The sequence below is a fragment of the Thermobia domestica genome, chromosome 17 (genome assembly GCF_964235325.1).
Source record: "Thermobia domestica chromosome 17, izTheDome1.hap1.1, whole genome shotgun sequence".
NCBI classification, from domain to species: domain Eukaryota; kingdom Metazoa; phylum Arthropoda; class Insecta; order Zygentoma; family Lepismatidae; genus Thermobia; species Thermobia domestica.
Genome location: NC_137470.1, coordinates 15,733,409 through 15,760,098, shown reverse-complemented (window position 1 = coordinate 15,760,098; position 26,690 = coordinate 15,733,409). Strand labels below are relative to the sequence as shown.

The 26,690-nt window shown below is 37.3% G+C and overlaps 1 protein-coding gene across 1 annotated transcript in view; it reads right to left on the bottom strand.

The window, feature by feature from the left end:
• Positions 1-26,690, bottom strand: part of LOC145673940 (otoferlin-like) — a 479,417-nt gene that overhangs the window by 37,785 nt on the left and 414,942 nt on the right. The window contains exons 30-33 of the mRNA XM_081743754.1: positions 18,705-18,868; positions 11,609-11,739; positions 10,812-10,999; positions 2,345-2,583 (exon numbers count right to left, since the gene is read on the bottom strand). Of these exons, the coding sequence (XP_081599880.1) occupies positions 2,345-2,583; positions 10,812-10,999; positions 11,609-11,739; positions 18,705-18,868 (722 nt within the window). The remainder of the gene's footprint in view (positions 1-2,344; positions 2,584-10,811; positions 11,000-11,608; positions 11,740-18,704; positions 18,869-26,690) is intronic.

Genomic DNA, 26,690 nt, shown 5'->3' with positions numbered 1-26,690 from the left:
GGTTTTCATCATTTTTGCACAATGTCCACGATTCTGGCCCACACAGTGCAATACTCCACATCATAAATTTAATGTAAGTAGAAGAAATAACACAGTGCCACCCTACATTCCTGCATAAAAAATTAAAAAGCATTGGAGGACCAAATAGATATGTTTTCCTCCTTATTACCCTGTTTTCATTTATCTTACTTAAAGGAGCAGTTCGACTTAAAAATGCATTTTTTACAATTTATTTCCATTTGTAGAGTTGAAAATTCTAAAAGGAATGGTGTTTGTTTGATCGCGATAGGTTCAGTCGTTAGCGAGTAACAGAGGAAGAAAGATTTTGTGATGACGTCATAGGTGGGCAAGGAGCGAGAGCAGGCTTACATACTACACAGCGCCAAGCATTTTGTTTGTGAGAGGTGCGGTGGCACTTTCTAAGTGCGGTTTCCTTTTTCAGAACTAATTGCAAAGACTTACAAATATCATCTGCATGTAGAAAATGATATCTGATGGTGGGCTGTACAAACGTCTTTATATTATAAAACGTATCCTATAAAGCATGAGTTCAGCGTTTCAAAATAAAAAATCGAAACCAATATGTAAATAGATGGCGGTCGAGATTGCTGCAACACCTAAGTACCTTTTTTTTAATCATTCTTCCGCTTCCCAAACATAAGTATGTTCATTTTCACGTTTTGTTGCAATTTTTAACGCTGACCCTATAATTTTGTGCTTCAAGGTATGTACGGGAGCGTAACATATGAGGCAAAAATGAAATAACATCTGTAAAGTTTGCCAGAATACGAAAAACACTTCACCGGTTAAATTTCTTTTATTCTCATAGCTATCCGCGGAACAACTCTCATCACCCATTTCATCATCATTGTCACATGATACAGAGAAATTAAACGATGGATCAATGTCTTGAGGAACAGTCATCGTCACTGATTCCTTCTACAAGCCGGTATATTTCACTCCCTAATTCACAGTGTATAGCTTATTTCTAAAGCAGTATCTTCAGAATCATGAGTGATATCGTCTCTATTACCCTCTAATGCCTCGTCTTGACTAGAACCATCAATTGCGTCTTGTACGATATTTGTACGTTGGTAACTGGACATAGATCGGTGCTTGTTCAATGGCTCGGATTTTAAACCTTTCAATAATATACTTGGAACAGCATTCTTTCTCAGTTTGCGTGTAAATAATTCTCCTGGCATTAGCTAGAAGTGGATCTAGACGGCAAAAACTCAGGGGGGGGGGGCGAGTCAGAACCTAGACTATGATATGTATATCATGTTTACTAAAAACTTTCAAAAATATCTAAATAATAGCTTAAATCAATTTTGTCACTCAAAAACTGGGGGCCTAGGCCCCCGGCCCCAGCCTAGATCCGCCACTGGCATTAACTTTTCTTTCAACAAACTTGACTTCTTGAAGGCAGGGTCTTCAAGATGTTTGGAACACGAGTGATTTTATTTGGTACATTTTTCCCATTGATTTTCTTGGGTCATAATTTATATCGATCTGGTGATTTCTCATGACTTAGAAACGTAAGAAAAGATACTTTACGTCCTCAGCTTCAATTGCACAAGAATTACAACCGAAAACACAGCAGGTGTTGCATTTCTACTTCACTTCACAGACAGAGCATGCGCTGTAGAACACGTGTTTTCTACTTCACACTAGTGTTTCTTTCAGAAAAAATATCGGGGGGGGGGGGGGGGGAGGGACACTTAGTATTCGGAGAGGCACATTATTTTTACACAGTACTATTATATTTATTACTATTTTGGTCTCCTCCGGGGGAATCTCTCAGAGCTCCGGGAGACAGTGCCACCCTAAAAACATGTCTGGAAGAAACACTGTTTCGCACAACAAACGTAATTACTGCTCTCTCTCTACTCTTTTTTATACTAATGCTTTAGGAAAAACAAATAACAAAAACTTCCCTCAAGAATTCAACACAGAGCAAGACTGCTAACAAATCCAAAACATAATCTATTAAATCCAATGCACTATTAAAGGTTTATCAGCTGCGTACAAGGGAATGGTTGCTGACTCACATTGAGTTTCTCGCGTATCCCACCCATGACGTCACCTTTTACGATTCAACAAAAACAAATGCCTGTAGAAGCTGAACGAGACGGCCTATCAAGATATAAAAAATACGGGTCTCTTATTTTTTGTTTCTCTTTCTATTGCACCAAACTTGTTTTTAACTCGAACTGCTCCTTGAACTTCATTCAACTATTCATAGCATGTTCATCCATGCAATGCACGCGAAAACTTTCGACCTAACATTTTAATCCAGCCGTGTATGATATCGACTAGTGAAGTAATGTTTCCTCAAATTTACCTAAGAAATCGTCGGCTGAGAAGTGGTCAGCGTCCCAAACTTGCAGTTCTAGTCTCGCTGGTATTTTGCACTCCGTTTCGTCCCACGAAAACAGAGATTCCTTTCTGGATATTACAATTTTTTCTTCCGCCACCAGGTACTCAAATGGAAATATGAACCTCCAATTAAAATTCCCTTCTCCCGTTAAGGATCGATAATGGATATCTGTGCATTGGCAATCTTCAGGACCTTTCAACCACCTGAAATCAGAAATGGGTTAGAGAGAACTAAAATTGACTTCATGAACGTAAAAGGCAAGTGACAAGATTGCACATATAATTTACAGTTATGTTAGATTGAAGTTCACATAATAAAGAACAACTGACACATATTAAGCCATTTCTTTAAGTCAAATAAATAAAAATATAATTCTGCATTCAAAGTAGCGTCGGTGCTAGCTTTTGCGTTACCTTACTAAGTTTATCTCGAATTTGGTAATGAATATATCTGAAATAAAGATATGTTATAAGCAATGAACGGAAATGAATCTGTAAAAAAAAGAAAAAAGTGTTAATTTGTTATAAAAAGATCATCTATATCGAAACATATTGATACAAATTCAATTAATCAGTCTTCAATATAGTAGCTATCATAATTGTACATCACAAAATAAAGTCTCTCCAGTTCCTAGGAAAGTATAAGGCTGGGAACCAAGGGCGCCGGGGGCCCGGGCCCCCCAAAGCTCATATGGGTCCCCCTATTGTATTTATGAATATACAATATTTGGCATAATTTGAATGCAATTTGTCTTAAAATCCTCATTTATATACCTTCTGCATCTGAATGCCCCCCCTTCCAATTTACAGAGAAATCTGCGCCCTTGCTGGGAACTTCGTTAACACAGACTTCTCGTTCATGACGTTTTCAGAAGTTGCAGAAATGAGAGTGAGTATCAATACAAAATACACGAAAATACGAGGTGTGATCAAAAACTACAGTGAATAATTCTATTAGAAACAAAGTAATAAGCTTACATGAAAATTGATGTAATCTCCTTCAAAGTACTCTCCTTAGATAGCAATGCACTTGTCAATACGTTGAATTTATGAGTGGAAGATTTCTGAAAGGCTGCTTTTGGAGGAGTGTTCAACTGTTCTGTCGTGGTCTTCTCAATGTCAGGAAGTGTCAAAACGTTTTCCTTTAAGCGCAGTTTTAATTTTTGGGAAGAGCCAGAAGTCGCATGGTACTAAGTTGGGTGAGTAAGGCGGATGTGGACAGACAGGAACATTTTTTCCGGCCAAAGACTCGCGGATCAAAAGCAAGGTGTGGCACGGCGTGTTTTCGTGGTGAAGAAGGAAGCCATTTGCCCAGTTATTCGGCGGTTAAAATGCTTTTCACGAACCCATACGAGATGTTTAGTTTTTCCGAAAGGTCTCGAACAGTCATTCGCTTGTTGAACGCTTTCATCTGTTTTTGACGTCGAAGGAAGTCCCGATCGTTGCTCCTTTTCAACCGACTCCTTGCCGCTTTTGAATAGCTCATACCACTTGTAAACAGTCTTCAATGTCACCGCTTCTTCGCCATTCACTGACTTTGACATTTCGTGAGCTTCTTTGGCACTTTTTTGTCGCTTAGAACAAAACTTCATGTTGGCGCGACAGACACTCTTAACACGTCCTCACTCCTCTGCCTTTGGAAGCCTACTAACATGTCACAACTCGTTCAAACTCGAAACGACGCTATCGAAGGTTTAAGCTACCAGGATTACTAGTTGAAATTGATACAACATCGATAGATGGCACTACATTCACTGTACTTTTTGATCGCATCTTGTAACGTACATAAACTTAGAACATACCATACAACCATAGCGTAAGCTTTAACTGTGGAAGGTTACAACATTCGCCTGCAACTTTGCGAGATTATGCTTAATCGGGTACTAAATTATATTGCACTACTGACTTTCTGTTTTCGAATGAAATTACTTCTTCATACGTGAGCGAGGCCAACAGACATAGCTGTACAATTTGGAGTCAGGAGCATTGATATGAGTTTGAAACCATGAACGGAACAGCCGTAAGGTTAATGTGTGGAACACCTTGCGCGGTAATAATTTAATAGGATTTTCATCAAATGCTGCACAGTTTATGGAACTTTAAAAATCAGTAAAGCATAGTTGCAAGTGTGTTTGGAAATCAATAAAGCAGAGTTGGAAGTCTAGCATTGAAAAGCCATATACACCTTTGTCAAGATCTGAAGTAAAGCTTTGCAACGCTATTTCATGTAGTTCCAACTCTCCATTTAAAATCCACGATGCTTTCAAAACTAGTGCAACTTTAAAAACTCTATTCTTTTAAAAGCAAATTATTTTCATAGTTGTTGATTGCTTACACGGAAAATCGTTTCCTAATTCCACGAAATTTCAATCTTATTTAATTTTACCATTCTTTGTCTTACATTCTTAGTTGTAGAATCTGGCAATCTTTTTTATTTATTTATTTATTTATTTATTTATTAGAGAAACTATATTTACTCAAGTTATAGCCGAGGGATTATTTTACACTGAAAATATTAAAAATGGAAAGTAACAAGAATTTTAGGAATAATCCAAACGATGGATCAAAAGATTGCGATCTTGGTCAATAATTAGTTTTTTCAACAGGGGCCACAAAATTTTTGAACGGTCCCTAAATCGAGTTTCAGTATTTTTTACATCATGCTGAGTTAAGTGATAGTTATGATTTGGCTACACTATATGTAGTTCACGAGATATAAGGCGTACAAGAAAATTTTTGATTGAATGAAATATATTGTATTTTTTGGAACAGGAGCCACAGCATTTTTGAACGGCCCCTAAATCGAGTTTTCGTTTTTTTTTTTTTTTTTTTTTTTTCAACGAAATAAGCACATTATATTGAGTCAAGTGATAGTTTGGGTTTGGCTACACTATATGTAGTTCTCCAGATATAAAGCCTACAAGAAAATGTTTGCCTGAAATATATTCTATCTTTTGATCCAAAAAAAGCGAGTCGGGCAAGACCTAATTTAATGCTAACATATTATATGCCTGGGGAAAATTTGCACAGAAACTGCAGCCAAAGTGCCAGCCATGGGATTTGAACCGGAAATCTTCCAACTCACAAAACACAAGTACTAGGCTTTTATCTAATTTAAGAGATAAGTGAAGTTTACTCATGCCCTAAAGGCAAGCCAACCACTGATTATAATACAGGGTAAATTTTATTTTTATTTTATTTTATTTATTTATTTATTTTTTTGGAACAGGTGGATTTCATTTGATCATAACAGCTGTAAAAACTGGCCAATTTTGACACGGTTTTTTGTAAATGACGCAGAAAGGACGAAAGTTGTATGGACCACTAATTGTGGTAGTGTCTGGTGTATGCAAGCAATGTGGTAATCGAAAAACATTCAAAAATTTTCAGAGCTTGATAGTGAAAAGGATGGAATTCTTGGCCTAAAACATTAAAGCACCTGACAACATCGATCAATGGCAAAACATTTTCACGTTCAGTTGACATATGTCACGAGATTCGTTGACTATGGCTAACGGGATAAGTAGTTCAGACCGGTTTCTCAGTGAAATCTAACGTCTGCATTGTGTATTGTGAACTGATTTTTTTTTTTTTTTTTTTTTTTAATCATCGCTATACACTTTAGAACAACGAAAGTTTTTAGTGAAAACTTACTGGAAAACTGATTCCATCATTTCCACGCATGAGCATATCAGCGGGAGTAGGGTGTACGTGAACCTAAACGAGACACAATACTGACTGTGGTAAAGAAGCTGAAAACGACTGGGTCGCTTCTTAGTGAAAGAGAGTTGCATAGATCGCGACGTCAAGGTCTTGTTGCTGATGTCGCGGTTCGTCTTATGAGGTCACCAAAAAGCTTCTCCGGCGCTTATCCCAGAAGACGGAATACAGCTACTCTATGTGCCAGAAAGTTGCGAAGACAGCACAACTGCGACCTTACAAAGTAACTGCTGTTCAGAAATTGCTTTACCAAGACCGGGATAAACGGGTTACCTACTGTCCAGTTTATTATGCGTATTCCAGATATTTTGCAAATCATATGGATACAGATAAATCATTGTTCTACTTGGCTGGCTACGTGAATTCTCTGAACATGTGCATGTAAGAATCAGAAAATCCAAATCAATTAATTGAGATACCGCTCTATGCTATCAAAATTTGAATATGGTATGCTGTGTCCGCAACACGAATAGGGGAACCCATTTTTTTCAAAGGTATATGAATACAGTTCATCCTACGGACATTTTTAATGAATTCGTCCAACAACTGAACGACACTGAACGAACAGAAGGTCATTATCAGCACGATGGGGCCATATGCCCTACGTCTCATGAAGGTATGCCTCTGATCAGCTGTTACTATGGCGATCGGATCATTTCTAAGAGGTTTCCTGATTTTACGTCCCGATTACATTCTGTGAGGTCATTTGAAGGGTCGTGTGTATCGTGATAATCCAGGAACACTGCAACACTTGTGAGCTAACATTACAAGAGAAATTGTAAGCATCACCCAGGATACATTGCGGACTACTGCAGCGAATATGGAATGACGGGTTTGACTGTGCCTAAACAAAGATGAATCATTCATCTACTTTAAAGGTAAGTGATTACGACCCTTCCTAAAAGAAAGAAAAAAATCATCCTCATTTGCTACAAACCGCATTAAAATTGGACCAAGTGAAATCCATCTGTTCAAAAAGAAAAAAATTACGACATTTCGCCGGTTTTCCGATTACCACATTGCTTGCTTGCATACACCGGATACCACCAGAACGAACGGTACACAAAATATTAATTCTTCCTATGTCATTTGCAACAAACTGCATTATAATTGGACAATTTTTACAGATGTTACAACCACACAAAATCCACCTGTTCTGAAAAAAAAAAGAAAGAAAAAAGAAACCTGTATATTATACACTTTACAAAGATTTATGAATGATCCTTTCTATCTCAGTGCTGCAAAAACCAATATGGCTCATTCACTGATCACTTTTAAGATTATGATTAAAGAAATAAAATATTTACAGATGTTAAAAATGCTGATACAATTAAAATTACACACTGAAAGAATACATTGTGTGACGTCTCAGTAGTCTTACATGCTTTCGTACAATAAACTCACAAAACAAGAAACTTGTTTCAGTCCTGGTGAACGCGCAGGAAAGTCAAGTTACTGACAGTTCTTCTCTGCAGTTATTCGATGGATGGAACCAGAAGTACAGAAGAAAGCCGTATGGGAGTAACCAATATTACTTCCAGATTCAGTTGCTATTTTAGACTTTCAACTATGCTATGCATAAGTATCTGAAGTGTTGTGTAACTGTTATTTTCGTCAGTCTGTCAACAGGTATCAGAGCAAAAACGGTGAGAGATATCGGGAAGAGATTTTCTGTAATCGATTCAGCGTTCCAAGAATATGTTCCACCTCATTCGTCTACACCTTTAGTGAAACCGGAGGTGATAGAAATGATCCATACATTCGGTTTCAACGTTGATTCTCGTAGAGCTAAAATGGTAAGAGAAAACGTGAAGCGGTCTTTTGCAATCAACTCAGAGTCCCAATAACAGGTTCCATATTCTCCATTAAGCATCTATTCAAACCAGAAGTGGTAGAAATCAACCATTTTAGGTTTCAATGTTATTTGTCATAGAACATAAAACGGCAATAGATGGCACGAAGCGGTGTCTAGAAATCAAATTTGCGTCCCATGAGTAGGATTCAATTCCCCCCTCCCCAAGAGTATATTTTCGGTTTCAACAGTGATCGCAATAGGGGAAATACGTAAATAGATACGGACAAGCAGTATTTTTTTTTTATATGGATTAAATAGCGGAAGAATGTGTCATCTCTGAATCCATTCATCTACTGCAACTGAAAGTGGTCGACATTAGCTACCACTTTCGGTTTTATTATTAACCCCTTTGGTGCCAGTGATATCCATGTAGGTGTCATGAAAACGTATCCTTTATTAAGGGTCGTGTTAATCCTGGAGATGATGAAATTTGTTAGTGGATGCAAGGCAAGACTTAGTTCTACTACTTCTCCTTAGATGACTAGCGTACCAGTGATATCCATGTGAATGTCATGAAAACGTATCCTTTATTAAGGGTCACATTAATCCTGGAGATGATGAAATTTGTTAGTGGATGCGAGGCAAGAGTTAGTTCTACTATTTCTCCTTAGATGACTAGCGTACCAGTGATATCCATGTGAATGTTATGAAAACGTATCCTTTATTAAGGGTCGTATTAATCCTGGAGATGATGAAATTTGTTAGTGAATGCGAGGCAAGACTTAGTTCTACTATTTCTCCTTAGATGACTAGCGTACCAGTGATATCCATTTGGATGTCATGAAAACGTATCCTTTATTAAGGGTCGTATTAATCCTGGAGATGATGAAATTTGTTAGTGGATGCGAGGCAAGAGTTAGTTCTACTATTTCTCCTTAGATGACTAGCGTACCAGTGATATCCATGTGAATGTCATGAAAACGTATCCTTTATTAAGGGTCACATTAATCCTGGAGATGATGAAATTTTTTAGTGGATGAAAGGCACGAGTTGATTCTACTACTTCTCCTTAGGTGACAGCACCTTACTGACAGAAAAGACAAAAAATATGTTGTCTCATTAGATGGCAGGTCTAAGGGAGCATTCAATTACAACACACATGTGTTTGTTTTGACAATAAACAATGAGCAACTTCGAGATCTATTTCAAGATCGGAAAAGGAAAAACTTTGTCTTTGATCTCCGGTCAGTGTTGCCAACCTGAAGCAGCATAAAATTTCTACAGAACATCAGAATTTCCCTTTTTCAGTCCAAATGTTTCACAATGCAAATAATTGTTTTTATCAGTAATGTGAATATGGTCTCCTCACGCGCGCACAATAGGACCCTATATAACAGTCTAGAGAGTCTTTTAACAGTAAATGAAATCGATATTACAACATGCACATAGGAAATGACACCTGGAACGCAAGTGCATAGTTTGGAAGTCTATCATAATTTCGCAATGTGGAACGAAAGTCACTTTTTTAAAGTTTTCTTTTTCTTTATTATATGTACAAAAATCTCATTTCAGAAAATTATTCTCGTTATCAAATATTTTTTGAGTGTTAGTCCCTTGTTAATATTTTGGATAGTTTCATGTTTGAAACATCTCTTAAAAATGTATGTTTGTATGTAAGTATTTTTCTCTTTGCACTTATATTAGGTTCTATTTTTAATTGTTTAGTTGGAATAGTAGTGTATTTACTTGGTTATCTTATTATACAGAGTAAGTCAAAATGATGGACCTGATTTCAGAAATGTATTCTGTGAAATCTGATAAACATATATTTTTGTAAGACATGCGCTTCGAAAGGTTAACTTTCAAAGTTTAGTTTCCATGCATAGTTTCCATTTTCTACCGTTAGGAGTCAGCAGCGAGCAGTTAAAGAAAATGGCGTCGACTGGAGAACACAGATCTTTCTGTTTGCTTAATTATCATGTAAACAAGTCAGTGATTAGTGTGCACATGACTTGATTGTATATGATTTCTTCATGTGAGGTTTTGTAAAGGATCATGCTCAGGTACCACTACTTCCAAGAACATTGGATGACCTGCGCGCCCGTATCACAGCAGCTATTACTGATATTGAACACTAGATGCTAGAAAGGTTTGGCAGGAGAGACTATCGGCTTGATATGTGACGTGTTACGTAAGGTGCTCACATAGAACACTTGTAATATGCTTAAAAGAAAATTTTCAGAGTTTACTTTTCTTAGCGTATGTCTCACAATAACATATGTTTACTAGATTTCACAGAATAAATTTCTGAAATCGGGTCTGTCAATTTGACTTACCCTGTATTTATTTCGCGTATGAATTAATACTCACCGAGTAAACACAATTGAGAACAGAACCGAGGGTACGACACAGAATACAAACACGGAAGACGAAAGATGAGATTACCTTAACAACCAGCGTTACAATACAAAATACTAAAGTAACTTTTGAAAATGAAAATAAATTTGTTAATAAATAAAAATGAAATGATTTTTTTCAGTTTAAAATCCTACAGTTATGCCTTTTAGGTTAAAGGAGACGGTGAATAATGAAAGCGAATGACTCTGAAATTACATTTTCTGTCTTCTTGCACAGACAATTGAACTCGGGGAAAACTAAAGAGGAAAAAAAAACTTTGAAGGAAGACTGGATTTCCCTACACTGTGCTGTGGTGCGCCATGGATTCGGCTATTTGATCATTGCCAAACAAGAGATCAATAACGTAAATACTCGCACTGACCAAAATACAGTAATTTATGAGTAGTATTCTACAACAAGTTGTTTTAGTGGTCTTACGACCTATAAAATGTGGGTTCTATCAATACTTTTAGTATATGAAGGGTTGCGAGTTCTATATTTCTGAGACCATCTTTCTTACCCTTTCACATAGATATCTGACATCTTTTCTCCAGTGAAGAAAGCATCATCCTCAAGTACTACATCATCAGTATTCCAGATAATAATGCGGAGTTCGTAGGATTTTGGTTTGCGAGGAGAAATGTCGATCGGGGGTCCAGGAAGTGGCATGTCCATTGGAAACATGTCAACCCACATCTCCAATTTACCCTGAAACAAGAAAGAGAGTTTTTAAGATTACAAGAATACAAACTTAGAACATACATTTAAACCATCGCATTTTAGGTTTATTCCCTTCATCTCCCGTGTTGGCCAAGAAAACACGTATATCCTACTTTTGATTCCTTTATTCACTCCAGGAGTTTCAAGCAAATACACATTGTGCGTTGCTAGTTATGTCCTTGCTAAAAGGTGTCATATTGACCTACGTTCGCACTTTAGAGGGGTGTTTACTCCCTTCATACCCCACGTAGGCCGATATAAAAGAACACGTATGTCCTAATTTTGATTCCTTTATTCACTCTAGGAGTTTCAAGCAAATCTGAGTGTGATATTTTAAAAACCTTGCTCATTAGTAGATATAATAAATAACTACTTCACCATTATTTCTATGTAAACAATTGAGCATACTGCACAACATACATAACACCGTAGAGAGATTTTGAAAATCTGTAATTGCTAACACTACAACTGTAGGGCGTCAGAATTTCCTATTTTTACTTGTCTTCTGTCCCTAACTTTTATCTGTTCATCCTATTTTTGTTGTTGATAATGTTCATTTGATTATCAATATATATTTATTAAGCACTCAGCTCTTACCTGTTCAATTCCTGGTTTTTCTGGATTGTACAACGGCCGGGTTTCTATGTGTTCAGGGACCAGCTGACAACCAACGCGTGGAATTTCGTGCCACCTGTAAAGAACGCCAAGAGCTAGATGCTCTTCAGCACCTGAAAGAAAGGGAGATGAAGTTAGAAGTATAAGTTCACATCGCAAAATATTTCTCAGTCATATGTTAACTCAACTATCTTTGAACCAAAATAGGCGATGGGAAAAGTTTTAATGTATGTAACGTAATCTTGCATAATGATTTGCGAGCTTGCCAACCAGTGCTGTGCCGTGGAAAATCAGCGCCTAGGGCGAGAGTGTACGACGGCGCACCAGTACATATGAGAGAGATCGACATACCAGCCGCGAAGCGCCATCATGGTTGATGCGATGCGTAAGAAAAGTTTGAAAAATTAACCCTGCTTTTCGTCCCGGGCGCTTTTTATTACTTTCTTTCTTCCATTTTATATATGTGCACATGCATTTTCCTAACATGAGTAATGTTATAGGACCACTTCCTAAGGCAGGAAGAGGATTTAAGTACATACTAGTAATATTCCAAGTAAATTCTCCTCTCTCTTTTTCCTTTCCTTCTTTTCTTTTTTCTCCCAAATTTTGCGCCCTCTTACTTCGACGCCCAGGGCAGACGCCCCGCTCGTCTCCTCATCCCACGACACGGTACTGTTGCCAACAGTAACTAAATAGCTCCCGGAGTGGTTCGGAGCACGGTATATAGCAGATCCTATCCTTCATAGCAAGTGTACCACAACTGCGTAAAGCACAAATCAATAAATCAATTATTCGTATATTATATAGTTTCTGATCTATCTTCTACATTAGTATTCAAGAAGTAAAGAAACTAATTAGGAAGTATTCACTATGAAACTGAAGAAAAACTATAGAAAACACAAGGAATCGGAATTATATACAAAAGGAAAATGAAGACATTTATAAAACTTTGTACACCGATCTTAATTTTGAAACATTGCATCGAACCTTGTTGTGCGGAATAAGAATTGCATACCAGTTATTTAATCGTTCTCCAAAATCTCAGGCATCAGTCAGAGCCAATACATGCGTTCTATGCCTTGTATTTATAAGTATAGCACCAAAGCTGTCCGTGAAATGTGACAATTTGCAAAATATGTACCATTAAGAGGTATATATATATATATATATATATATATATATATATATATATATATATATATATATATATATATATAGCTGCAAGTTACATTCTTTCAATCAAGACACATATATGAGGAGTGTTCAGGAAGTAAGGTTACAAAGCCTGCAGTGAAACGTGTATACAGGGTGTATCAGACCACCCGTCCCAAGCAGTTTTCTCGGCTTGTAATGCACGTAGACATTTCAAACAAAAAATTGAATTACCAAATCGTATGTGAAGAATCAAATGGTGATGCTTCCATATCCAGTGGCGTAGCAGGAATACTACTACGGGGAGTCAACTCCAAAATTTCAAATGGAAAATGGTATCAATTTCGATTTCTTTGGAAGCACTATTGAAAAAGAAACAACTTTTACAAGAAACACTTTTCATTAAATTCTACGGTTTGGCATCTACGTCTGTTATTTGTTGTAGAATTGCTACTATCCGACCACCCGTCCAACGCATTTTTCTGGCTAGTAGTGCACCTAGACAGCAAGGAATGAAATTAGGTGTTGCACGTAAGTTAGGAGATTCGAAAATGCTTTTCCCGATATGTATGAAAAAGAGCTGAAATGCCATGTGAAAGAGTTAGCTGATCGCTTAATGCCATTATCACGAAAAGAATACCTGAAGCTAGTTTGACTTAACCGAAGAACTGAAAATGAATCACAGATTCAACAAAGATAAACAGAGTTCTGTGAAAGATTTTTACTACGAGTTTATGAAGTGACATCCCGATTTGTTCCTTAGAACTCCTGTGTCTACAAGCATATTGAGAACAACAACTTTCAATAAGGAAGAAGTTGCAAAGTTCTTTTCGGATTAGTGCACATTGATGGAGAAATATTCTTTTCCATCATCAGAAACATTGAAAGTGAATGAGACTCGTGTATCGTCGTATAATCCCAAAGTGATACGTGAAAAAGGGAAATGAGTTGTGGGCAAGTTGACGTTGGGCGAAAGAGGTCTAAATATAACGTTGATGTTCTACATGAGTGCTACTGGTCAGTTTGTACCACCGCTCTTCATATTTCCGCATCAGAGAATGAGTGAGATACAGATGGTTGATGCTCCACCCGAGAGCATTGCTCTAGCAGAAAGTGCTGGATAACGTGTGATACTTTTTTATGTTGGTTGCAACGCTTTTGAAATTCTATCATCCTTTCCCTCACAACTTAGTTCAGCTAATTGTTTATGAACATGGCAGCCATAAAGAACTGAAAGCGATTCAATATACGACGGATCACAGTATTCACTGCTCAGTACTCCTCCACATACCACTCATAAGACTCAACCCATTGACAGGTGTTCTATGAAACCGTTTAAAGGCGCATACAATTAAACTTGTTCACTGTGGATGCGCAAGAATGCTGGAGTAAAGATAACAGAATACGATGTAGCGCAACCTGTTTCAGAGGCACCGAAAGATGTGTCGTATGGACATTGCTCTCAATTGATTTTGTGTGCACCGGAATATATTCACTGAACCCTCAGATATTCACAGACACCGACTATCTGTCCGCAAACGTGATTCGTGTTGCAAGATGTTACACTAGGCCTACCTGTGAAGACCCACAATCTTCAACTTTGGCATCGGTTGAGGAAAAGGGGGCTACTTCCTGTCTGTCGTCTGCAGCGTATCCACGTTTTCCATGTATAACCGAGAAATCAGAATCTTGTCGTCCATCAATTAGTAAAGAGCTCTCGATTAGTGAACAGTTATCACTACCGGAAAATCGCAAGAGACGTTTAGCGTCACGAACCAGAAGAACTGGATGGAGTGCGATACTAATATCTTCACCATATAAAACGCAAATTGAAAGAAAAGTGACTTCAGCACACGAACTACCAAAGGAAGGTCGCAAGAAGCTAAATGCTCCACCACACGGACAAAGACAAAATACGACCAGACGAACAGGAAAGCAGCACAGAATGCATAATTTGTGGTGAAACGTTCAATGAAGGCTGGGTGTACTGTGAATACTGCGATGACTAGGCTCATGAAACTGCACTCGTATCGAATCAACAGATATCAATTACACATGTGATAACTGTCAGCTTCGTGGGTAGGTGTTATTATTGTTCCTTCTAAGTGTAGAATATAATGTTTTTCAAATGAGGTAGGTGCAAATAAATACGCCATGTTAAAGGCGTTTGATTTTTTATGACCTTAATTTTCATTAAACACAAAGAACAAGACATGTGCGTTACAGAGTAGCCTTTTCTGCATGTAGAAAAAGTGTGGTAATGATGTGATTCACTTCTGTTTTGTACCCAAAGTAAAAGAATAAAGTATTACAAAGTGGCGTATTTACTAGCACGTGCATTTAATTACGCAAAGTCTAGAATACTACTAGAAACCTGTATAAATCTTGCAACTGCTTACATCATCTGTATTATACGTACTCAAATACAAGGATCTTATAAAATATAAGATCTGCTATTACAATAAAATCTTGAAGCCATACGTCACAGTTTCGCCACCCCTACTCTACCCACTCTGCCCAATAGGATTGCAATGTTTTGAGCCAACAAACATGGCGGAAACGGAAGTAGCCAATTAGACGATGTCGGAAACGAAAGCAGTCAATCAGACGTGCCGATGCTCGGTTGTTGTTTGGCTTCATTATTTAATAGGATGAAGATATATATATATGGGGCAGATCCTCTATTTTATAAGATCCTTGCTCAAATATTACTACACAAGACGGATGAAGCAAAAAATATAATAACCAAAGTTAGGGTTGCCATATTTCAAAAATGCAAATCCAGGACGCTACTAAATTACGAGAATCTTTGAAATGCTTAAAATGAAAAGAAGTGTTATATACTAATTTACTTTCTTCCATTAGGCAGAGTTGTTCAAGTATTACGTTATCACATTTTTAGTCATTTCAATAGACCTTCTCCCTAGTTAAGCAAACGTAAGCAGATGATTTATTCCCTTCCCTTGTTTTTTCCTCCCTCAGCATCTGTTATATTTCGTGGTTTTCAGAGTTTGTTTCAACTCTGAATGTATGATGTTTCCTTTCACACGTTGTACACTTTTTTTTTCATATAGAACGGTCAATTCATTGGAAATATGTTCTGGTGGAGTTTGTTATATTCTCTTGTAAGCAAACTATAATATTCCCTTCTTTTCTTTTTCGCTGAAATCCGGGACATTTAATCGTCCCGAGAAATATTTTCGGGACAATGGGAAGCAGATCTCGATTCCGTGACGATCCCAGATTTTCCGGAGCGAGGTCCGGGCTGTAAGAAGGGTGGTCGATAATGTCACAGTGAAACTGCTTCAGCAACGTGGTGGACCTCTGGGTTGTATGCGGGCACGCGTTATCGTGAAGGAAGATGACGCCCTCGGGGAGAAGTCCTGGCCGTTCCCTCGTGATTGTATCGAGGTCTCAAAGTATCGGTCAGTGGTCACTGTGCCTACAGAAATCGAATTAATTGAGCTGACTTCTTCACGTGATCAGTTTTCCAAACAACTCGCCATTTGTGTTTACCTACAACTAGCGCCATAGGTGCCGGGTGGCTGAAACTCTGCTAACTAAAAAACTAACTAACTAACTCTATGGCCTATGGAACCCGGAGGTTCAGTGCCGCGTTCACAAAAGCTCTCCACTGACTTCTATCCTTAGCTAATTGGATCCAGTTTCTACTTTGTATTCCTATCTCTGCGAGATCCATCTTAATATTATCCTCCCATCTGCGCCTAGGTCTTCCTAATGGTCGTTTTCCTATGGGTCTACCAGTCAAGACTTTGAAAGCGTTTCTACTTTCTTCCATTCTAGCTACATGACCTGCCCACCTAAGCCTCCTAGACTTCACGACCCTAACAATGTTGGGTAAACCGTATAAACTATGTAGTTCCTCGTTATGAAGCTTCCGCCATTCCCCATTCTCGTTCCTCTTGGGTCCGAATATTCTTCTCAGGATCCTGTTCTCAAATACTTTCAGTCTATGTTCTTCCCTCAGAGTAAGCGACCTCTGCACAGTTGCCAACTCCATATATTAAAATTACCGCGCACTCATCATTCCTTTCTAACAGACGAAACTCCAGAAATATCGGCCTGATAAGCTGAATAAGTGAAGTGACGCGCTGATTGGTGGGATTGAAGTTTTATGTCGCTTGAAGCTCCGACACACATGAGACGTAGACCTACAGCTTAACATGGGATATAAACCACACGAGCTTCCAGCGGTAGTCGAACTTGGGTCCCCGACACCAAAAGAGAACACGCTAACCACAAAGCCACAAAGGAGCTTTGAAACTGTACGTGTCATCGTTTGAGCTCTGTAGAATTATTTAGATCGTAGACTGACATACACATAGATTTATAACAGGTGTCTAAAGTTGCTTTTTAACTAACTCTATGGCCTATGGAACTAAGCTTCCAGTTAAAACTTTGAAAGCGTTCCTATTTTTTTCCATTTTGGCTATAGTGTCTGTCCACCTAAGCCTCCTAGATTTGATGACTCTAACAATGTTCAGTAAAGGTTTAAATCATGTTGTTTCACGTTATGAAGTTTCCGCCGTGCCCCATTTCCATTTCTCTTGGGTCTGAATATTCATCTTAGCATTTTGTTCGCAAACATTATCAGTCTACGTTCTTTCCACAGCGTAAGCGACCATGTTTCGCAACCATACAGAACAACAGGCATGATTATTATCTTTCTACACAGTTTGCGAAAACTGACTTCGGGGAGGATTCAGGAGATCATTTTTGGAAAAGTTGAGAATAAGATTTGCATGATCTAGGGTAAATATACTCTTTTCGTTTGAAGGAAGATGGTGAAATGCCATTCAGAAGCCATTTAAGGAGAACTCATTTATGAGTAATCTAATGATTTTGTATCAAAATTTACATGAAATAGGTTGGATTTCCGCCATATTATTATTTATTTATTTATTTATTTATTTATTCTGACGTTTGGCAGGTCCTGGGACTAATGAGGCTTTATTTATTTAGGTTTGGGTGTGGAAATGATTCTTCCCCGTTTCTCGATCTGCAGGTTCCCCTTTAAACTCCCATTATTTTCTTTTATTTTTCAAATCATCGACCAGTTGTGTTCTTTTTCTTTCTATTCCTCGCTTCCCTTCCATCTTTCCTTCTATGGCGGTGTGAAGAAGACAATTTCTTCGCAAGATGTGTTCAATCCAATTGGCTTTCCTACAAGTATGCTGGCTGACAGTATCCTGTTCTCTCCTATTCGTTTTAAAACATCTTCATTTGTTACTCTCTCTATCCATTTAATCTTCTACATCTTCCTCCAACACCATATTTTGAAGCTCTCTAAATATTTCTTCTCTAACTTCCATATTGTCCAAGTCTCTGAACCACACGGTCCAATACTCCATATATAGCACTTGACCAACTTTTTCCTTAGTCCAATATTGAGCCTGCTAGTTAAGATACCATAAATAATTTATCTAAATCTCATTTTGAGAAAACTTTTACACAGACAATTTTGTTGGCGGAGGCATCTAAAACTTAAATGAATTCGAACTTCGGTTCATGAATTTTTTTCCGAGTCAGAAACGATAAATATATGTATTTCAAACATTTTCCTTGATTTTCATTTTTCTTGCAAAAATTAGGTTCTACTAGTTATAGTACGAAGTAAACACATTGCGATTGAATGTAAAACCCGATGTCTATCAATAAAAATAATGTCTAATACATAACAACTGCTATGGATGCTCAAGATCCTCACATGTTGAAGAGAATTTAAAGAAACGCAGTGTTATGTCTGAAAAAGTATGTTGAGAATGGTGATAGACATGTGGAACAAATTACTTTTAAAGTAATCTGTCGTTCATTGCTTCAACTGTCCTAATCTGTAACTACACTGTACATCAAATATAAAGAAAACAGTGAACTTGGCAGACATTTCAACAGTAAAATACGTTACCTTTAATATTTAGGCTGTCTTCTTCATACTGCATGCAAAATGTTTTGTTGCCTACTTTCACCTTTCCATTGGAATATGTAGGACCGTCCACTTTTCCCTCTTTGCACAACTTCGCCAGTATTTGTGAAGGTTTCATAGGATCTCTCCATTGGTTATAGCCAAAACTGAAATGAAAGGTTTGACAAATAAAGAAACAGTGTATTATGAGGAATTAACAAATACACGGGAGCTGCTATAACCAGATGCAAACAAGTTGAAACCGTTTTCTAAACATGTATGAGAAACAGTAAGCATTAACATAGATAGACAAGTACAAAAGATAAACTGCTGCTCATATTGGCCTTGCCTTGCTTATTATAATAACAGTATACTAACTTTATTAACATATTAATTACAATTAAAATTATGTTATACTATATCACACGGTAAGTTACATTAAACTTTTAATTGTTTAAAATTTTCCCTATTATAAGCTCTGCTAAAAACTCTCAAAGCCATACAGCTATTTTAATCGGAATACACAAAGGAATAGTCAACATCACAATCTTCCAGTCGACTAAGCTATACTTTATGCAATATACTCTCAAAGTATAGTCGGTAATAAATAATATTTTTTGAGTACCAAGACTATGGCTTGGGTTCAACTTCCATTAAGATTATTTCACTTTGCAGCATGAAAATCAAAGCTACGTACTACAAATCTGAAATAATGAAATATCCATCGAAATACAATCGAGGCATCTCTCCTTAGATATATTCGTGAGATACAGGATATTATATTGGAAACGGCCAGGTAAAGGAAGCGTGATGTTTCAGAATTTGAAGAACGTTTGTAGATAGCTTTTTATGGTTTTCAAGACGAATGGCGTTACAGAGACCATGAGGCTAACGAAAAGGAAAGTAAAACTTTTTTTTTTTTTTTTTTTTTTTTTTTTTTTTTTTTTACGAAGCTCCTAGAAATATTTTTAATGCACAGAAAAGTGATCATTTATGCCTGTCTCATTAGGCTTTTTCACTGTATTTTGTTTTCTATTTGCATTGGCATTTTAGTGATTAGCATTTTGGTTTATATTTGTCTTACTTTGTGTCGCTTGTGATCAACTGAATTCTGCCTACCCTCCATGTTTGAAAGTTAAAATAGATTAACATGGGTTATGCTGCTCAGTATATTCATGAAAGTAAACTCTCACAAGGAACGAATTAAATCCTTTCTAAATAGAAAAATTACAATCATAACCTTTTCTCCTCACGCAAAAGGAATGAAACAGAAACTTTAGTTCTTTTTATTTTATTTTATGGGAAACTGCTACAGATGGACGAATTGAAAATCAAGTTGCTGACAGTTTCTGTTATTTTCAACAAAAGTAAGAAATTCCTTCAAATTTAAATCTCTTGTATTCTATAACATTATATACATTGATTCGGTGAATATTCAATAAAATTTAGTTCTGAATACTAATTAAACATAATACAATATGCAAATTTGCATACGTAGTTACGTTATATTCTAAGGGTGACCATATATTGACCATAGGACAGGACAGCCGACCCAAGGTAGAGTACTGTGAGCAATGCAACAAAGCCTCGTACTGCATATAGCGCGTACGAGTATGTGCTAGATAAATTCCTCTCCAACGCTGTGACTAGGATACACAGTCAATGATCTTTCTCTGTATCCTCTGTTTCCCCTCCCCCCTGTGGTTTGGCTTGGCCGCCCTGTCCTCTAATCAATATGCGGCCATCCTTACTGTGTGTCTCAATTACAGCATTAGAGATTTCTTTGTATATTTTTTTCTCGGGTGAGTATGCGGTACGAGGATATGTTTCATTGTTTACAGTTTACTGCCTGTACTGAACCTCGGTTTAGTGTCCTCTCCTCGGGTCAATATGTAGCTAGCCTAACTTCTGAAATGTACACTCGTATGCTATAAAAACTGGTATGTTAAATAGTTTATAATGGCTACTAGTCACTCGTTCGTGGACAGGTGGCTGAAAACTGTGCATTCCATGCGCGGATCCCGGATTCGATTCCAAGTGGAGATACGGTTTCGGATAGATACTCGAACAGTGGCTCAGACCCCATATTAAGGTTTCGTCTCATTTGATCTCGATGCTGAAAATAAACTAACTACAATCAATCAGTTCTAAAAAGTGTTAATACTTTCTGCAATTATACATATTCTCAACGTACTTAAGCTCACACCGAGGGTGCATACAGAGATTTGGAACCTTCATTCCATCAAAATGTCTATGTTTACACTCGACAAAATGGCACTTAAAGTTATCATAAAAAAAAAAAAAAAAAAAAAAAAAAAACTAAGAAGAGATCTTAATTTTTAGAATCATTTTTATACCTTATTTTGTTTTTCTAGTGGATCAATTATATGAACAAAGGAAGCTTAAACCTTAAAAGATAAAATAGAATTTCTCATCCTGATTGCTTTCAAAAATTATTTAAGAAATTTCAACATTAAAAACAATCTTATTCCACACACCAGACACAGCTATGAGTGAAAAAAGTAAAAGAAAGGTTTATGATATGAAAGACGTCACGGGTAATCAGCTTAATGTGCTGAAGCAATTATGCTTCTTTGTGGGTCACGTTTTTGGCCGAAAGTTGAAAATAGAGCAGCAGACAATTAGAAGGTTTTACAAATCAACATATCTACTGACTTTTTTTTTTTACTTCAATAAAACTATACTGTAAAATTTCAACTAAAGTATATAAATGTTTTATTTACACTACGGTTTCCAAGCTTATGTGCATAACCCTAACTAACTAACTAACTCTATGGCCTATGGAACCCGGAGGTTCAATGCCGCGTTCACAAAAGCTCTCCACTGACTTCTATCCTTAGCTAACTGCATCCAGTTTCTACTTTGTATTCCAATCTCTGCGAGATCCATCTTAATATTGTCCTCCCATCTGCGCCTAGGTCTTCCTAATGGTCGTTTTCCGATTGGTCTTCCAGTCAAGACTTTGAAAGCGTTTCTACTTTCTCCCATTCTAGCTACATGACCTGCCCACCTTAGCCTCCTAGACTTGACGACCCTAACAATGTTGGGTAAACCGTATAAATTATGTAGTCCCTCGTTATGAAGTTTCCGCCATTCCCCATTCCCGTTTCTCTTAGGTCCGAATATTCGTCTCAGGATCTTATTCTCAAATACTTTCAGTCTATGTTCTTCCCTCAGAGTAAGCGACCATGTTTCGCAGCGATACAAAACAACAGGCATTAACCCTACACTTCAAAAACTATAGTTTTTTTTTTTTTTTTTTCTATTTAGAAATAGAAGTATATGCAACCCTGATTCAAACGGCGAGGATTCAGCTGATCCAGATCTTCCGTTCTGCTTTCATCCCATTCGTCTGATGGATCCAGAATCCGATGGGCACTGAACCACATCGAAGTCACTGATAGAAGTATCTTTCAGATTCTTGAAATAATCTTTGTAATGGGTAGCAAATTGTTTGAGTTTGCATGAGAGTTTCTTTAGACACTCCTGTATTTTCTGCTAATGTTTTCAAGGCTCCATCTGGTAATCCACTTTTATTTATTTCTGCAAATCTCTTTGGATCCAAAGAGGCACAATCGTTCATTTGGAGCAAACCTCTCCTCAATAATTGTAAAAGCGGTATCACAAATTCTGTAGATGATTTCCATTTGGAACACCTTCCATTGGTCTTCTTTAAAAGACAAGGCTTTATCACAGCAGTTAAAAATAATAATAATAATAATAATAAAAGCGCTATTCACCCGAATCCTTTCGTTGCAAAATCAGCCCTTCCTGAGATGAAGTTCATTTTCAAGTTTCCTGTTAAGATTTTCCGAAAACATTTTAACTTTTCCATACAAGTGAGAACATTTCTTTCTGAGTGGCTTCAAACCTATTGCTAGTGTTTGGACCATTTTCATTGCCGTTAAGCAATCCATGTTTGTGGACTGTAGGTAATTCGAAGTTGGAGTTGTAAGCTCAAATAGTTATGTGTAAAGAGCTGCTGTCATTCGACTTTCAAATTTCAACCATTTGTCTCATAAACTTCTTGCTATGGCCTTTGTATTTCCATCAAAGTCACTGGGTCTACTTATTTCCTTCAGTACACTTATTATTAAACTGTATTTCTTGATATTATAACCAGAATCTTCGTTCCTACAGAACACGGTTGAAAGAGATTTATGTTTCGCCCACTATCGTGTAACTCCAAGCTTCTGAAGACTTCCAACTTTTTCGTGACCTGTATATTCCTTTTCATTGTTTCCATCCAAACCGACATTCGCAAATGCGAATGAAAGTTCCTATAGACTGAAGTAATCCAAATAAATTTTCTGCCTCTTTGCATCAGTGACAAGGTTAAGGACATGTGACATTCAATAAGTATACACTAGGATTCTCCTGTTTTAGTAATTTGCAAAGCATTATATTTGCCCTTCATATTAGCTATCCCATCAAATGAACATTCAACAAGCTTATCAATAGATAGGAATTAGGGCTTTCGGCATCTAAGGCCCTTTAGCCCTTCACGATTTGAGGGATGACGTCCCTCGGCGAGCACACAATCCGGGGAAAGGGAAGGAAGGAAGCAGTCTGGGACCTATAAGTTAGGTACCACCCCGGCATTTACCTGGTATGAATGAGGAAAACCCAGGAAAACCTCATTCAGGGTGGCTGGCCTGAAAAAAGAGTTTTACACTTTTTAGAGCGAGTGACCCCACCGGGAATCGAACCCGGGTCCCCTCACACCGAAGGCGAGAGCGTTAGCAACTACGCTACGCGGGGCCACTTTATCAATAGATAGTCCAATACTGCTGAACTCTTGTTTTATAACATCCAGCAAGTCTTTTCCTGAGGTGTTATGAAGATTAATTAGCTTCACTAAGCATTCACTAACAAAAGTGTTAACGTGTATCGTAAAGCTATAACCAGTTGATCTAGAATTGACACATCTTGAGTGGAAGCTACTTGCAAATTATAAACTCCAGCAGAAAGAATTTTACAAACAATATTTTTCTGAAAATGTTTTTCTATTATAACTATCACCTTATTAGCAAAAGATTTTGATAGAAATATAATTAAGGAACCGCGTTGTAAAGAGTGTTCTTTGCCTTTCTACTTCATTTTTTCTTTTCGTTTTTGGCTGTGTTCTATGGACAATTCAGTATGCTTCTTTAACAATATATCATATTCAGCAATCAACAGTACTAAGTCTAAGAAATTTTCGATAGTTTACACTTCTGTCAGACAGTAGGCACTTTCCAGTTTAAGAGGACAGATAATGCCCTGACGACCGAAGATCAAAACAATATAATTATTCGCTGAACAACCCGATGCCTTTCTTCTGTTTCCTTCTTGTGGACGTTGCTAAGTTGGAATTCAGAAGCGAAGCGATTTCGCCACTACGATTGGCGGATGTGAGAGCAAAAACGGAATATAAAGACAATAATGGAAATATTAACCAAAATTTTCTTGAGTTCAATACAACTAGGCTTATTTTATTGTGACAAAAGGGCGCCAAAAGGTTGGGGCGCAGGCGGAGATCTCCGCCTCACCACCCGGTACCATTCGACACTGGTTGACAAATACAAGTATTTGCAAGAATAGAGATGAAATTATTTATTTTAACTTTTCATTTTTCTCGAATTGAGAGAACACTCGGAGAAGATCATTCTGGCAAAAAATCCGCTCAGACGCTTTTTTATTCTTTCCGGGTTAAACAAGACATTTGGTAACCCTGCATAAAATATAAACTTCCCCTAAGACTGATTGAAAAAGTGCGGAAATCAAATCATAAAGAATGTTTTAGACCTTGCTAACGAGTACAGACGTGTCCAAATTATCAGACTCAACATTCACTTTCTGAATACTTTACTGTTCTTACAATATTACGTGTGAAAATACGTTCGAACTTAGTCCAAATTACTACTTTGTAACTCTGTCCTAATTTCTGGTGGGTGTGGCATATGATTTTCAATATCAATAAAATAACTGAGTACGTAACATTCAAATATAATTACTATAAAGTGTGTATATCCAAATTGGAAACGGAAAATGAAATGGAATTCTTACAAGAAAATTATCTCTCACACAAAGATTAATATTTCTTATGAAATCCCTTATTCTTTATTGTCTTTTATCCTTTGTGGCATCCTATGTGCGAGTTGAGCACATTTTGCCTTCAATTCAGCATCGTGATACCACAAATTGTCGATCTCCTTGATCAATTGAAGTTTGGTTCTAATGTGCTTCTTTAACTTTTCTTTCATGAAGCTCCAAAAGTTTTCAATCGGGTTTATATCAAGACTAGTGCCTGGCCACGGAAGAACACTAATTTCGTTGTCACAGCTTTGGCCCGGTGACATGGGCTCCATCATGCATAAAAATGAATTGTACGTCATCAAACCAGAGTGCAGTCTGGGAAAGCAGTTCTTCTTGAACTTGTAGGTATTGGTCGTGCTTCATTGTCCTCTCTACTATATACAGTCTTCCAGGTCCGAAGGAAGAGATCACACCCCAGACCATGACTGAAGTAGGATGCATCACGATTTATTAAAGATATTCCAATTTGAATTCCTCCCAGGTCAACGTCACACATATTGTGAAGATTTATCAGACACAAAGAAACATGATTCATCACTGAAACACATTATTCCCCAATCGTCGAGGCACTTCTTTGCCATGATTGGAGTAGACTCCAATTTTTGTTTTCTTTCTTGACCGCGTGCTTTTATTCCCTCGGCACAAAGAATCCTTCGAACACTTTCAGGCCAAATGTCTGCGCCATACTCAGCCATTTTTATGCTTAAGTCTATTAGAAGTTGCACTTCTGCTTCACAGAACCAATCTTTTTAGTTTTCTGATATCTCTTAGCGATAGCTTTGGTTTTCGCCCACATTTCCCAACTCTATTATGGCTCTTGTTCATTTCAACAGAGATTGTACTCACAGATTTTTGTTCTATTCCAACTTTACTAGCAATGCATTGCCGTGTATATCTTATTTCCACCAGAAGTATTTTGTTAACTTTCATTTTACGCCGAGAAAGGTCTTTTGCTTTCCCCATTATGCTGCAATTACAAAATAAAATATTGATACACGAAACACGTCACGATCATTTTAAACTGGCCCATTCGAACTGTTGAACGCTCTGAATGTCGTTAACTTCTTACGACAGCAACCACAATACTTCAGACTCTAACTTGTTGATAGGAACCACAATAGCTATCTACAACTGAAACACCACTTTCAGAATTCTTCCCTCCCCCCCCCCTTCACTAATACCATCTGCTGTTCAATGGTGATATCACCACTTCAACTGTACAGCAAACAAATGAAGGATCCTATGTTGGTGGTTTAACCATTAAATTTAATGTTTCAGAACTCTGAAATTAGGACTCTTACATCAATTTTGCATTTTTCGAGCGTGATTCTAATAATTTGAACACGTCTGTATGTCGTCGTTGCTAATAATAATTTATACTTTTATTTTGGTAGAGAAATTATTATTTGTTTACGTACTATAAATTTTGCAAAACACTGTTAACTAACAGATTGTATGCATTATCGTTTATCTTTTACTAAAGGTGATATGCTCCTTTATGATCATACTACTTGTGAAAATTATGGTTCATTATTAACAGCTTTATTGAAGAATAGAATAGAATTTTTCCTGGTGACGTGATTTTAGTAACTCTTCCGGAGCTATCAGCCTGGTGAAAGTATTGACATCCGACGTTTCGAATGCAGACATTGCATTCATCTTCAGGGATTATAATGAAGAGACCGGAGACATGAGCATGTATATATAGTGACTATTTAGGGGCAGAGCTAGGAATGGGGGCTTGTGATTGGCTGAAGGAAATGCTGGCTACAACACAACCGCAACGTAAGACTTCAACAATTCGAAAAGTTAGGACTAGCAGAGCAGCTTGGACACAGAATTTTACAAATATCACCATAGTAGCCAAGTGCAGCAATTTTTGGGAGAAAA